The sequence below is a fragment of the Pyricularia pennisetigena genome, assembly GCF_004337985.1.
Source record: "Pyricularia pennisetigena strain Br36 chromosome 4 map unlocalized Pyricularia_pennisetigena_Br36_Scf_6, whole genome shotgun sequence".
NCBI lineage: Eukaryota > Fungi > Ascomycota > Sordariomycetes > Magnaporthales > Pyriculariaceae > Pyricularia > Pyricularia pennisetigena.
In genome coordinates, this window is record NW_021940918.1 from 1355919 (window position 1) to 1370705 (window position 14787).

The window sequence follows — 14787 nt, forward strand, 5'->3', positions numbered from 1 at the left end:
CTTTCATCCTGCCATGTCCGTTAGCTAGCGTGACACCTTTCGACTGAAATATGGTCAGTATCCAACATTTCAGGTATTAATTAGGTATGGAGTGGCCAATGACAAGGTAAAGCAAGTAAGGTAGGTACGGGTAGGATTAGTACCTAGGTCGCTCACCTCCATACATTGGCCATACCTTCCCTTGAAATTGCACCCGGCGACTTGAACAAGTCCGAATTCCTTTCATTCATTCCACCAACCATTGATTCCACATACGCAAATTGGGTTACCTTCCTGTCTTTTATCAACTTGAAAACTGTCTTTCAATGTGGTGAAATATACACAATCTCAACACGGTCGAGACACAAAAAGGGTTCATCCATATTGCTATGGGGAGACCCTGGCAATTAATCTCTCAGCTTGGTGGCTCCAACGTAACGCTTCCACCAACTTCATTGGCCAGCCTGATAGCCACCCCGAGGACCCCAGGTGTACTCCATGACTGTACTCATACATTTGGATCGACATCTTGGGCGACATTTCGCACAGCATGCCCAAAAAGGAAATGGCACTATTCCTCGTCGGTACACCATCCTGCAGGCGCCTGCACCAAGCGGCCAGAGGTGGTTCCCACATGTCGTGCGATCCAATAGACTGTAGGTACAGAAAATCAAATGGAGGAGCGAGAAGATGAGGAAAGGCTGGGCTTGACTGGCAGGCAAGACACCTTGTGTCATTTGTTCATACGTCTCGCTTGTCTCGTCGTCGGCCACGCCCCCCGCACCCTGTACCATACCCAGAGACTTACCGAATGATTCGCCATCGTGACTGAGAATACCACTTTGCGTCTCAAAGCATTCTGGAGGTCGCTACGTTCCAGCCTAAATCATCGCTGCTCCATTCTTTGCCGGTGTTCGTCTTGGCGTCTTCGGCGTCGTTGTCTTCGCTGCCAGCGTCGTTGGATGCAACGCGAAAGAAACTGAGAGGCCGACATAGCAAAAAGAAAGGCAACGGAATAGAGCTAGTCCTCCTCATCTGGTCTGGCTTGGCTGGCTTTACCGATATTTGGCAGTCAACCCATCCAGAACCGTAACCCTTTGTCGAGACTTGAGAGAGATCGTTGGCTTTAGTTGATTTTGGAGAGTGAGAAGGAGTAGGTAGGGACAACCTCAAGGCTTATATATACTCAGCGAAAACAGTTGGGGAAACCAACAAAGAGACCTACCTATACGCTACACGACCGCGGTATACAGTACTACAGTACAGTCAATCATCGGCTTACCATACACAGCAAGGGGTGAGCTTCGCACAGCAGTCCGTTTTGGGACTGGAACGCCACGCCTTGCCTGCCTCAGAACCGACCAAACTTGGTTCAAGGGGGACCCAGCGGGCCAGATTCACGCTACTACGCCTGCGTCCCGTCTGCGGGCGCCGCGCCCCCCCCTGACTTGGTTGATTCGCACTGACTAGTTGGCCACTGGCTCGTTGACGGCGCAGTTGGCACCTGATATCGGTAGCGGCCAAATATACTTGCTTCTGGTGATAATCTTCTCTTTGCCAGGGCGGGCATAAGCTCTTACGGGAGCCGCCGCCCAATATGGTCTACTGTGGCCCGCCTTCTAAGGGCTGTGCGAGTTGCCGGGAGAGGAAAGTCAGGGTAAGCCTTCTTGTGTCTCTATGCCTTCCCCACCACTGTTTAAAAAAAAAAAAAAAAACAGACAAGGCGTGGAGTTGTCTGCATGGGGGGCGAGTGCCACTTTGGAGACGACAAAAGAGCCGGCCCTTGTACCTGGCACGACTATGCTGCTACCAGATACCCACACCAACGAATATGCACAACGGTAAAACAAAGTGCAGAGGAAATTGGCGCTAACATGCACATATAATGCCATGCAGTGTGATCAAAAGGAACCCAGCTGTGGTCAGTGCGAGAAGAGAAATGTGTCATGTCCTGGGTATAGGAATATGCAGGACTTGATGTTTAGAGACGAAAGCTCTCATGTGATTAAGAAAGCAAAAGCCCGCGCCCGCAAGAAGGACGCTGGTGGTACTGTGGACATTCCATTGAGGTCTGACCGGAATCCCAAGCCGTCAAGCTCGGGTACCAATCCGGCCGCAGAAAAACTGTCAGCCCGTAAGAAGAGGTCCTCGCCACTGACCCCTGAAACTCACCTCTCCACTGGGTCCTCTACCTCGCCCTCCTCACGCAGCGATAGCAGCAGCTCGTCAGACGAGTCTAAGCATGATAATGACCAGTCTCTGATACATGTACCACAAACCGCCACCACCCGACCAAGATCCCCCGTGCTAAGTTTATTATATGCCCTGAGCCCTACTCAGCACGAGAAGGGGACCGCCTTCTTTTTCTCCCGCTACGTCGCCATCGACAAGTATGCCTGTCACCAAAGATTTGACTTCATCTACGACATCTGGACTCCAGGAACGCTGGCGCCAGAACACAATGTCGACAGCGTCATGGCCAGCATCACTGCCGTCGGCCTTGTCGGTCTTTCCAACCTGACCAGCTCCCCCGAAGTGCTTGACAACGCCCGGAAGTCATACATCTCGGCTCTCAGACTCATCAACAACGCCCTGCGTGCTCCGACGGAAGCTATCAAGGATACCACGATGCTGTCTATTCTAATCCTGGGACTCTTTGAGCTCATTGCAGACTCGGACGCCCGCAACATCAAACCCTGGCAGGAGCATGTCAATGGCGCCGCAGCCCTCGCTAAACTTCGAGGTGTGAGCCAGTTCCAGACTCGAGCAGGCAGCAAGATGTTCAACATGCTGTACGTACTTTCCCAATGGAAATATACTCTTGTTGTTTCTCGTGCGACTTTTCCATGTCTCCCCGCAGAGGGCACCCTCGTGACCTGCACAATAGCCCGAAGGCTAACACTAAGCGTATTTTTTTTTTCTTTTTTCCAGATGTCAAATGCTTATGGTGTCCTGTATACAGCAGGGCATCCCAATGCCTCAGCCACTCCTGGACCTGCGTGCCGAGCTCGCAACCAAAATCAATTCGCCCAAGTCCAGCATCGAAGTCTCCATGCCAATCTTCAGGGTATTACAGGTATGTGATTCTCCTGAATCCGAAATGATTGCTGTTTGCCCCTGAGACAGTAAGCTTTCAGCGCATTTTCGACAGAAGCAGGCTCCTGGCCGGCCTAGGGTTGTCTGCCTGCAGGTCCGAACCCAGTCTCGATAATGAGACAAACACTAATCCAAAGTGGTTTATCAGTTTCGAAGTGAAGTCCAAAGCGGGAGACTCCCGACCCCGGAGGCCATCATAGACCGTCTGATTGAGATGGACAATGAGTTCAAGCAGGTTACGGCCAGGTTACCAGCGTCGTGGGTTCCCCGGGTGTTCAAGCTGTCGCAGTCGCACAGGGGCGTTTTTGGTGGCATTTACAACGTATATCCGTCAATGGACAAGGCTGCCATCTGGAACGGAATCTGGTCCTGCAGAATGCTCATCACCGAAACGATACTCACCGAGATACACAGTCGTTTCAGGGACGTTGACCCTTCCGAGGTGCCACCAAATTACGTCCGGGCGTTCAGGGAAGCGAGAACCGAGCTTTCAGAGATGTGCGTATCGATCGTGGCGACTGTACCGCAGCACGCAGGTTTGATCGGTACCCCTGACTCGACTGGTCTCTATGACATGACGACCGGCATCCCAACGATGGAAGTCCCAGCCTTTTCATACGGGTCCGCAGCGGCCTCCACAGACGGCGATGGCGAAGACTTTTGGAAGTCGGGCTATAACACTGGCTACGAGTTTGGGGATTTCGTAGAGCGAACATTACAGCCCGTTCCTGATGACAGCGGTGTAAGTAATCTGTCCTGTCTTGAAGATGTACTGGGAAAAAAAGAAAAAGAAAGAAGAGAGAGAGAGAGAGAGAGAGAGAGAGAGAGAGAGAGAGAGAGAGAATAACTCTGGAGAGAAGCCCTGAGCACGAAACAAAAACCAAGACCTAAGACTGACCATTACTCATTACTCAGCCTACTCTTCTTGATCCTGTCCGGGCGATCGCTGACCCCATGGAGGAGGCTCATCGCCTGATGCTCTTGGTGTCGGCGGGCAACAACATCGTTTGGCCTCTCTACCACGTCGGCATGTCATCAGTGTGCCCACCAGCAATGAAGGCTTACTGCATTGAGAGGCTAGACGCGGTATACAAGGAGTCTGGGCTGCGACAGGCAAGCGCCATCGCCACCATAATTGCGAATCGCGAAGTTTTTCCACGGTGGCTGGAGCTTTCGTTTGCAGATATTAACGCATGATCTATACATACGCTGCAAGGCAACTTTTGAACGCTGCCAATCTTATTGCATTCAAACTTTTGTGGCTTGAGCAATTTATGAGGATATATGTCGGACCGAAGGGCATTGTATATATGTGATAGTGATGAGGTAATGACCTTGTTTGTTCTTGAAGGTGGACTTTTTTATTCCATGTATTTTAGCATACCATACCATCCAATAAACGCATGTTCATATTTAATCCTTGCTCGTAATGTCGACGTTTGTTTTGGCTTTAATGCTTGGAGGCCAAAAAAAAAAAAAAAAAAAAAAAAAAAAAAAAAAAAAAAAAAAAAAAACTGGGAACGATAGTCAAGAATAAGGGTATCATTTTGTTCTGTAACCTCGTACAAGTCGTGTCTATGATCCGTCTACCAACTGTCAAAGTTGCCAAAGCCACCCGGCTTCATCTTTTTCCTTGCTGGTTGTCCCCAATCTTCTGCCTCCAACCATGCAACATCATCTGGCGCTGTGCTGTCGTTTTTGTTGCCCTCTATCTTCAAATACTTACCGACACTGGTGTCCTTGGACAAGTCCTGCCCATCATCCCCTCTGATCCTCTTCCCCGTCCAGGTGACATGATCATCGTAGGAGCCACCCTGTCGCTGCTGCTCCGCCTTCTGCGCCTCGGCCTCTTCCTTTTGGCCTTTCTCCTTGAGAAACTCCTCGAATGGGTCGATGAAGACTGTGACCTTTTTGATGATGATCTTGTGCAGCGGCCTGTCGGATCCGTCCGTCGGTATGTCCTCCAGCTTGTCCAGCACGTCCAGCCCCTCCACAACCCTGCCGAAAATAGTGTGCTTCCGGTCGAGGTGTTTTGTCGCCCGGTAGGTTATGAAGAATTGCGAGCTATTTGTGTTCTTGCCCTTGTTTGCCATGCTCATGATGCCTCTTGCGTTGTGCGTGCGAGGCCCGTCGAACTCGTCATCAAAATTCTTGCCCCATATGCTGCTGCCGCCTCGACCAGTCCCCGTGGGGTCGCCGCCTTGGATCATGAAGTTACGGATGTTTCGGTGAAACGTGATGCCGTCGTAGTAGCCCTTTTGAGCAAGTTTGACAAAGTTCCATACCGCCTTTGGCGCAGTGTCGGTGTGCAGCTCAACGGTCAAGTCGCCGCTGTTTGTTTCTATCCTGGCGTACCCTTGGTTCTTTACCCGCTTGGGCTTGAGCATCCATTCCTCGTTTGACAACAGCGCCCTCTCGCCACTTGTCTCGGGGGTAAGGCTGGTGCTGGTGAAAGACGCTGCAGTTTTACCCGTTGTGTATGCAGCCGCATTTGCAGGCAGTTTCCTGGCGGCCGCTGACTGTGTTGCTTGTTGACCATTCGCTCCGCTAGAAGTCTTTGCTAGCAATGCCCTGCTCTTTGTTGTGGCGTTCACATCAACGCCGGCCTCTCTAGCCTTGCGCGCCTTCTCGACCGCCTCCTTGGCTCGGAGGACCTTCTCGCCTATCCTGCCTAGGGCGTCGACGTTGACGTTGCCGGCCTTCCTCTCCTCCTGCTGTTCCCTGGTCAGTAGGGCCTCCCCGCCGTCCTTGAGGTGCCTGAATTGCGACAGATCCCTCGCCGTGGTGTTCTGGGGGTCCTGGAGGGTGATTATGGCGGCGCGGCCAAACTCTGCGTCGTCGACGAGGTCCCGCCACATCTTGGCCTTGACGTTCATGCGCTCGACCGTGTCCCAGGCAAAGACATTGGCGTAAGTGCCGTGCCGCACGGCGACGATGTGGGTGTTGTCGGTGAAGACCTTGTACGAAACCGGGTCGATCAGGTCGTCCTGGGCGTTGCGCGCAAAGTTGAGCTTGATCAGATCCCGCGCGGCCAGCGGCTCGCCGTCGACGGGGTTCGTCTTGTTCTTCTCGAGCCACGCACCAATCACCTCGACGTCGAATATCGTACCGTCAGCGGTGCACACGGGGTTCTTGAAGGGCTGCAGGCTCGCGGCGCAAAAGTTGAAGGGGAGCTTCTTGAACCGTCCCTCGCCTGGCCGGTCTCGGGCGCCGCTGCTGGCCGAGAAGGAATCCGAAGATGCCCATTCCGAGTGAGTGATGTACAGTTTGTCGGTTCCCTTTCCCATGACTTCATCGACAGGTCCGCGATCGGTGGCACCGAGTTGTTTTTCTTTTTCTTGGTCTTTCTTCCACAAAAGTGGGATTGTCCGCTCTCTCGATGATAGTTTGCAGTGGTCTAGTACCCGTTAGAAAGTACCCGTTGAAACAACCAGTAACTTGACGCGCGTGGGCGACGGAGCTGCAGGGATAGCTCCCAAGCATTAGCGCATCGGCGTAGTGGGACCAATGATTGCGGCTAGAGAATCGGATTACCTAAGCTAGCTTGCGAATACGTACACCAAAGCTTATGACCTTAGACTCCGCGACAAAGTATACCAACAATTTCATCGGTCATTCTGAACCACCGACAAACAAACAAAAAAAAAAACAAAGACCGCATCAGCGGAGGCAAAAGTACCGTGCCGCCAACGGGCCAAAAAGAAATTACTGAACTGAAGTTATTTACAGCTGCCTGGAGCAGTGACCCACAATCGCTATCCGGACCTACAAACCCGGCCGCCTTCCGTGGCCCGCCCCCGGAAAGTGAGGCGGCAAGAGAAACCGTCAACGTTCGGCATTACCGGGGTAGCTTTGCGCGACAGCTATTCATCCGCCATCCATCGACCAGAACGCCAACAATCTAAAAACCAGTAAATATCAACGGTTGCAGTTTGATAGCATTGCGGAGCTCGTCATGCGGTTACGCATCTTTACGCAGCTGCTTGCAGCAGGCTCGTTGTTGTTATCTGTCAACGCCTTGGAAGCAAAATTAGTATGCTGGTATCCATTTTCTGGCGTCTACTCCAACATCAACTAATCTTCTATGTGAACGACAGACTCAACAAGAGGAGAAGCGGGAAAAATGCGCCGGTACGTATCAATCTCTCAAATGCCTTTCTCCAAATATTCATAAGCCTTTGGTGGCGAGGCTGATCGAGGTTAACACTGCAAATTCTTTGTCAAAGGCATGTACAGTCGCAGCGCATGGGGAGGCGACATCGAACCCTTTATACTCGTGAGGTTCAACAAGGTCGAGGACGAGGGAGACCATAGGGCTAGTATGCTCATTTTTGAGTGGATGGACCAAGACCTTGTCCTGTTCCAACCAACCCCGGACACACCCAAGGTACATGAATTCTCAAGTCTTGAAATGTTGAAGGTTTACTGCAGAATACGTATTGTGTCTCGCTGAGATGGATTGATATATGCTAACAGAGCCATCTTTCACAGAAACTCGCCATCTGCAACCCCGAAAACGTCAAAGCCGGCTATTGCAACGAGACCAACGTTGGTGAATACATCATCTCTCCCAACTTTAACCAGTCCCGCAACCTCATACACACCCAAGTCGTGGATCTCAAGGACCCCAAGCCGATCAACTACCCTATCAAGAACACGGGATACTATTGTATCTTTACGGCTGAATACACGCGGACCGACTATCAAGCCATTGTGGAGTTCCGCAATGCATTTGGAGAACTGCCCGCCGCACAGATTCCAAAGCTTCCCTTCTATGGCGGGATCACAATTCTATACGCCTTGGTCGCAGTGTTTTGGGGCTTGCTCTATTATCGACATCGCTCCGACATCTTGCCTGTGCAGAACTACATCACAGCCATACTGATCTTCCTGGTCGTGGAGATGCTACTGACGTGGGCCTTTTACGATTACCTCAACCGGCACGGCTCCAACACGCTCTCAAAGTTCCTGCTCGTTCTGGTAGCTGTGCTAAACGCAGTCAGGAACTCATTTTCCTTCTTCTTGCTTTTGATCGTGTGCATGGGTTATGGCGTTGTCAAACATACCCTAGGAAAGACCATGATCTACGTTCGATACCTGGCCATTGCGCATTTCTTCTTCGGCCTCGTATATGCCGTTGCCAGTCTTGTCATTACACCAGACAGCGCAGGTGAGTAAAACGTTATGGCTTCGCACCTGTTTTGGTCATTTCCTATCATATATTCCTGGGCATCTCTGACTTTTCTTGAATTCCAGGTCCATTTGTGTTGCTGATTGTCCTACCGTTGGCTGGAACACTCACTGCTTTCTACGTATGGACGCTAAACTCACTCAACTTGACGCTCAAGGAGTTGAATGAGCGAAAACAACACGTCAAGGAGACCATGTACAAGAAGCTGTGGTGGTGCATCCTGATCAGCATTATTGTCATTTTCGGCTTCTTCTTCTTCAGCAGCTTCTCCTTCACGTCGATGCGCGACCCTGACTATGTCCCGTTCCACTGGAAGACCCGCTGGTTCATGTTGGACGGCTGGTTGAACCTGGTGTACTTTGCCGACGTCGCCTTCATTGCATACGTTTGGCGGCCCACCGCCAACAACCGTCGCTTTGCCATGTCAGACGAGATCGCCCAGGAGGATGACGGTACGTTTGACATGACAAATATGGACATCGGCGCCCCCGACGACTCGGACGATGAGGAGGCAAACATTGGCACGAAACCGGCTACCTCGACCCAGACCACGACTCGGACGAACGGTGGAGCAACTTCTAATGCCAGGGGCGGCCCTACCACCGCGACTCGGAATGCGGGGCCTGCTGGGAGAGACTCATTGGATGGAGAGACCATATTCGCCGTTGGCGAAGACCTAGACAAGTTCTCTGATGACGATGAAGACTCTGAGGAAGAGAGGCGCCTTGTGAAGAAGAGCAACAAGTAAACATCATCCGGTTGGACGCTTCGGGGGAATGGGTAGAGAGGTGTGTGTATTATTGTCAGGTTTGGAAAGAATAGACACCCACTGCGAGGGATAGTAGATATTTCGTGTAGTATATTTCATGGTGCAAGCTGTTTTGAGGACCTAAAAAAAAAAACCCTAAAAAAAAAAAACATCCCAGTCATGTCAAACCCCTGGGCAGACCGTAATGGCATTTCGGTGTACAGTACAGGAATTACATCACCATCCGCATCTTCCATATGTCATTTCCTTACCTGACTGACAAACTGACTTGGTTGCCCAACCCGGTCGTGGTGTATTTCCGGATTCGGTCAATCACTCAGTTCTTATTTCGTCTGTAACTGTAGGTCCCCCCCGCCCAGCCATCCATCAATCAAACCAGTCGGCCGTTCCGTAGCAGTGGGCTGCCTGTCACTTGTGATGGCCCTGATGGGGATGAGACGCGCTTAGCTGCACCTATAACCAAAGCTGGACCAATATGCAAGGGCATGGTTCCGCGCGGCAAGCGGCTGTGACAATGCATCTGCATACCGTACGAGACGTGCGTACTATAGGTACCTAGGTACACATACGTGGGCCGTGGGGCCGGGGAGGTAATCACCTCACTTCAAAGGCACAGGCCGCACCACACAATAAAACCATCAAATCGAGGCTCTCAGGGCTACGGGTGGTATGGTCTCTAGTTGTGAGTTTAGCAAGGTAGTTTAGCCTCGGCCGTCTATCTGTCTAGCAAACCTACCCTGTTTACTGCACATAAACTATTTTCCCTAGTTGGGGAAGCTTGGAAAGGTAGAAACTTTAGCAAGCTTGCTGTTTAGCAAAATCCCTACAGTGACTAGTTTATGCATCTACTGTACGAGTTAGGTATGTTTTCGGCCCTTCCGCTTCAGGGCAGGGGCTCGGCAGGGCAGCCGAGCGGGCAGTCAAGACGATGGGAGGGGGGAAAATAGGAAAGAATCGGGTACGGGCGGGAAGGGATAGCTGGATGTTGTCCTGTCAAAGCGGTTGCATGTCCTCTTTTTCCCATTTCATTCCCACCCCTGAATGAAGCGGGGTGTTGCAGCCCCACCCTTTGGCCCAATGAATGGTTGCCATGATTGGATGATCCCAAATATACTGGTTTCAGGTCGATCTCAGAACTGATCGCCAATTCGACTGACGGGTGCACTTTCGAAGAAAAAAGAGGTTCCATGCGCGCGCTCGTCTGCGTGCTAGTCTACCTACCAGTAGCCTGTGGCCAATTTTATGTGAGCGTGTGCCACGTTACAGTATGGGGTGAGAGAAGATGCCACAAAGAATAAATTCGGATATAATAATGGTGATGATGGAAAATAGAGAGAAAATTCAAAGACAATGAGTCACTATTGTTTGGATATATGGATAGTCGGTTGTGGGGAAAACTGTTGGGAGTGATTTGAGGCATATTTCGATATTTGGATAGGATAGGCTGACGGTTGGAATGGAGTGCCTGCATCAAGTGATATTGACCGTTCCTCTTTTTTTTTTCTTTTTTTTTTTTTTTTTTTTTTTTCATATTAGAAAAAAAAAAAAGGTGTGTGTTTACCACAAAATAGGATAGGATCGCTGATACATAGCGAGCTTCTTTTCTGGAGCTGTTCTTTTCACATGGTTGCGACGTCTCACGTCGCACGCCCCCGTGGTGTGATCAGGCTTCACAACAGACACAAACACGAAGAAATTGATTTGAATTCGGAAGGAGTGGAATCGAGCGAGCCGGAGCCAGTCAGTGCTCCATGACGAACGAATTGATTGATTGGGACGACGAGGATTTTTAGTTTTTGAGTCTTTTTTGGGTAACTTGCAGCCAAAAGGTCAGGTGTTGGCGCGAGCGTTCGGTGCCCAATCGAATGCGTGGGAGCAACCTACGACTTGTTTTAGGTACCTTCCTTAGCTGGCTCTATCGAGAGACGAGAGGAAATCCCATCAAATCTTGTCAAATGAAGGTGTAAACAGCTGAAATGAGTACAATCGTCGCGATAGGCCAGCATCAATCTAAAACATTCTGCGGGGCTCGCAAAAGCCTGAATATCCACTCCTTTCCTACTCCACGTTACAGAGAGTATACAGTACTTGGTTTGCGGCCTTCTGACACGTTACAGATCAGGTACCCCGTTTATCAAAAATTTTCCCCCCCCTTGTCCCTCTTTTGCCTTGCTCTTTTGTCGCGCGGAGGAAAAGTCCTTGGCCTGGCTGGCCTGGCGGGCACCATTAAACACACCAACCCCTGTTACAGACCATAGTCCACCCGCCAGTGCGGGTGCAGCAGAGCGCACTGCATTCTTATTTTTATTTGATTTGATTTGATTTTCTGCGGCAGGAACCAGACGGTTTAGCAGGACGGCCCTGTTTCCTAGGGGCCCACTCGTGGCCTCAGAGCTGATTTTTGCTGGTGCGGTGCTGCCGCTTTCGCACCTTTGGTTTCTGCACGCACCGTGGCGGTAAACCGCCATCTGGAAACTGGAACGACCCAAACCCCACCCCCTTTTTCCCCCATTCCCCCTTCCCGTCGCGACATGTGTTTCGTCGGTTGCTTTTCTCGTCCACGCCGTCGTCACTTCTTTCTTTTCCGGAGTCACCGCTTTCTCTTCTTATTCCATCTCTTTTACCTTCAACTATCGTCAATCGCTTGATGGTTTCGGTGCTGCGCGAACGTCACTAATTGTAAGATCTCGCTGCTTTACTGCTCTCTGTTGCCGTTTCTGGAGGAAAGGTGTCTTCTCCATTTTTTACCAAGAAGGGCCGCAATCCGTGCAATCCTCAAACCACGAAAGTTCGCGTCTACCCGCCTCCCCAAATCTCAACCACCTAATCGACCTTTTCCCTCGACAAAACCCGTGTGGGACCAAAATCGACTCTCGACAGCGGCCAAGAAAGAGGGAATAAAAAAAAAAAAACATAGATATAAATCAAGACCGGACGTCCGCCTCCCGGGTTCTCTTGCAAACTTCTTGCTTGCTTTGCAACGCGAAGTCAAAAATTTAAAGAAACGATTAAATTCATTAATTGGCCGTTTGTCTCGGCACCTGTCAGCAGGAGAAGAAACTCGCATTCGCTTTTCCCACACCAAAAAGCATTAAACAACAAGCGATCGTGAACGGGTATTTTCCCACAGAAAGCCGCCGCACACCACTTGTGGATACAAACAGTTCAATCGCGAGCCGAGTCGACGACAGTGTATCATTAAGTGAACCATAAAACATAAGCTTTGGGCAGATCGTCACTATGAGTGCAGCCATCGCCATGGCTCCCTCCCCTGCTCCCCATGACAGGCCATCTTTCCCCTCGGACCTGTCATCGCCATCCAACTCGCGCACCGCATCTGCACCCTCACAACTGTCTCTTGCCGCGCCGAACAACGCGACAACCACACAAAGGTCCGGAAGCGGAAGCCCTCGAGGCTCCAGGACCGCCAACGGACCCAAATCATCACCACCTAGCGCGTAAGTACATTGAAGAATATTCGCTCTGCACTTGTTTTTCTCTTCTGTTTCCATATATTGCCGAGGACAAACTTGCTTATAATAAATGCCCTGCCCTCGCAATAGGTCACGAAATGGCGTCACTCCCAAGATAGTTGTTAAGAAGGAGCCTGGCTCGCCTGAGCACGCGCCTCGGAGGCGCCCTGGTAGGTTGGATCTGTCCAAGGGCGGATCCAACGCGGCTGGACCCAGCACGGCGCGGCCATTGACTGCCAGGGATGGGCTCGGAATCCAAGAGGTTGGACTGGCCTGCCTGTCGCCTGGGTTTGTTACACAGGATCCGGTTATGAAGGAACAGCTTCAGCGCAGCATGAGCGTGCGGGAGCAGCAGCGACACATCATCGAGGCCCGTCTTCAACAGCAGTCGGCCAAGGGTGACGGACCAGACCATAGCAAGGACAAGGATGGCGGTAACTTCGCGGCTAAAACCCCAGGCATTTCATCCCGAAGGAACAAGGCGCCTCCGGGACTAAGCATCGTTGCCCCATCCCATGAGCAATTTGCGCATGAGCGCGTCATCCAGTCTGCTCCGCTTGGCCAAACGTTCACAGGCATGCACAACTCGCAACCTCTAACCCGACACATCACGAACCAGCCGTCCAAGCTTTCCAACACATCACACATCCACCACGTCCCAGCTACTCAGACGAACAACCGCCTCCCGCCCATATCTGATGTTTTCGGCCAGGGATTATCCGGTCACCCCGAGTCTGGCGGTCATGCTGTATTTGCTCAACAGAGCGCCGCCCGTGCTCCGCCCGCGTCTCCGGGACATGCGCACATTCAGCAAATGCAACAAGCACAACATCAGCAGCCCCCGCACACGAGTAGGTCAAGGGAGTACAAGTCTGCCGAGGAGGCCCAGCAAGAGCTTGCCGGCGGCAGGCCTGAGCTGTTGCCCAAGATTGTCCACTATGGTGGCCACCAGCCCCCGACCCCTCCTTCCCCCCTGCCTGGCCAACAAAGATCTTCCGCTGCGGACCCAAGCCGCAGTGCCAGCCGGAGAAGGACGCGCGCCGAGTACGAGGAGGGCGCCTCTCCGCCACTTGGCATTGGTCGCGGGCCACGCCGTATGCCGTTTGGCGAGGGTCGCGACAGCCCCGAGTCTCAACGGGCCAAGAGGGAAGAGTTCTTACGCCTTTGTGAACGGGCATGGGACCTCTTCCACTCTTAGAGCTATATGTGCGCGCTAGTGTTCAGTAAGCTGCTTAGCTTTCTGTGTATGGATATATTGCCGGCGTTGTTGGCAGGTGAAGCTATGCGTTGTTGGTTTGGGACTGGTTTGACTTTCGCAACATCTCGCAACGACTTAACTTCTTTCTACGTCGTCCGAATGGGCCTGAATTATTCTTCTTTGGATTTATACTCTTCGTATCTCTCGTCGAGTCCTTTAGTACGTTGGACATACGCTATTGGGGGCTGGTCATTAGGGGGGCGGTTTTGGACGGTAATGTCTTCTGTGTACACTTTTTGTTTCCCTAGTCCCTCGGGAAGCCGCACAAGACTGGTGTGGTGGTCTCTGAGGACTATTGGGGGTTATCTTTTCTGCTGGCTTCTAAGGCGCGAGTGGGTTGGAACAGGGCTAGTATCGATGATAACCTTGCAGTACGGGAGAGGCCTCGTCGTCTGCAATTTCCTTCTCTTTCCCGATATCTATTACAATTTCCTGTTTGTTATACTGTCTTGGCTTGTTAGTTTTGATATCTCGTTGCTAGGCAAAGCTTAGCCGCGAAAGGTCTAGGGAAAATATCAGTGGAAATTCGGATTACAGTATGATGCTATTTCAAAATCAGTCAAGACCTGTGACGTGCAAGGTGCACCCCGAGCGACAGTGTGCTCCCCATCGTTTTTACCATCCCAGTAGTCAGGCAGCCAAGCAGGACAAGCATTTTACGAGCATCCATCAACCTGGTCCCAGATCATCTCGAAGCGAATATACCTGCTTCGGTAGGACTGGATTCATGCAAATTCGGAGCACAGAACAGCAACCAAATCTATGCAAGTGCCAAGGCCGCATGCCAATACGCATCCGGACATTTATTTTGCTTTTGCCGCACTTATTCTTCTTCCCTTTTTAGATGGCCGGGGTCTGCCGTCGTGACAGGCCGGTGGGTTTGTGATTCACTGCGCCTAAGCGCCTCAGTTTGGGATACTTTCATTTACATGAGGACGATTTTTCAACGTCGTAGCTGAATGAATCTAGAGGGAATAGAAAGAGGATTGCTTCCGTTCCTTTTATTTTATTTATTTCGTTT

The 14787-nt window shown here is 51.3% G+C and overlaps 4 protein-coding genes across 4 annotated transcripts; 3 read left to right on the plus strand and 1 right to left on the minus strand.

Moving 5' to 3' along the window:
- Nucleotides 1-1576: 1576 nt before the first annotated feature.
- PpBr36_06007 (uncharacterized protein) lies at nt 1577-4272 on the plus strand (the record flags this gene model as incomplete). The annotated part of the gene is made up of 5 exons (XM_029893154.1): nt 1577-1636; nt 1837-2771; nt 2911-3055; nt 3224-3817; nt 3991-4272. 5 exons carry the CDS (start codon nt 1577-1579, stop codon nt 4270-4272), a joined length of 2016 nt encoding a protein of 671 aa, XP_029745531.1.
- A 389-nt stretch (nt 4273-4661) lies between these two features.
- PpBr36_06008 (uncharacterized protein) lies at nt 4662-6362 on the minus strand (the record flags this gene model as incomplete). The annotated part of the gene is made up of 1 exon (XM_029893155.1): nt 4662-6362. One exon carries the CDS (start codon nt 6360-6362, stop codon nt 4662-4664), a length of 1701 nt encoding a protein of 566 aa, XP_029745901.1.
- A 644-nt stretch (nt 6363-7006) lies between these two features.
- PpBr36_06009 (uncharacterized protein) lies at nt 7007-9014 on the plus strand (the record flags this gene model as incomplete). The annotated part of the gene is made up of 5 exons (XM_029893156.1): nt 7007-7108; nt 7173-7206; nt 7302-7462; nt 7567-8245; nt 8332-9014. Coding segments are annotated over 5 exons (1659 nt in total), but the record flags the coding sequence as incomplete, so codon positions are not given.
- A 3261-nt stretch (nt 9015-12275) lies between these two features.
- On the plus strand, nt 12276-13706 carry PpBr36_06010 (uncharacterized protein; the record flags this gene model as incomplete). Its single annotated transcript, XM_029893157.1, has 2 exons — nt 12276-12493; nt 12599-13706. 2 exons carry the CDS (start codon nt 12276-12278, stop codon nt 13704-13706), a joined length of 1326 nt encoding a protein of 441 aa, XP_029746506.1.
- Nucleotides 13707-14787: the final 1081 nt, after the last annotated feature.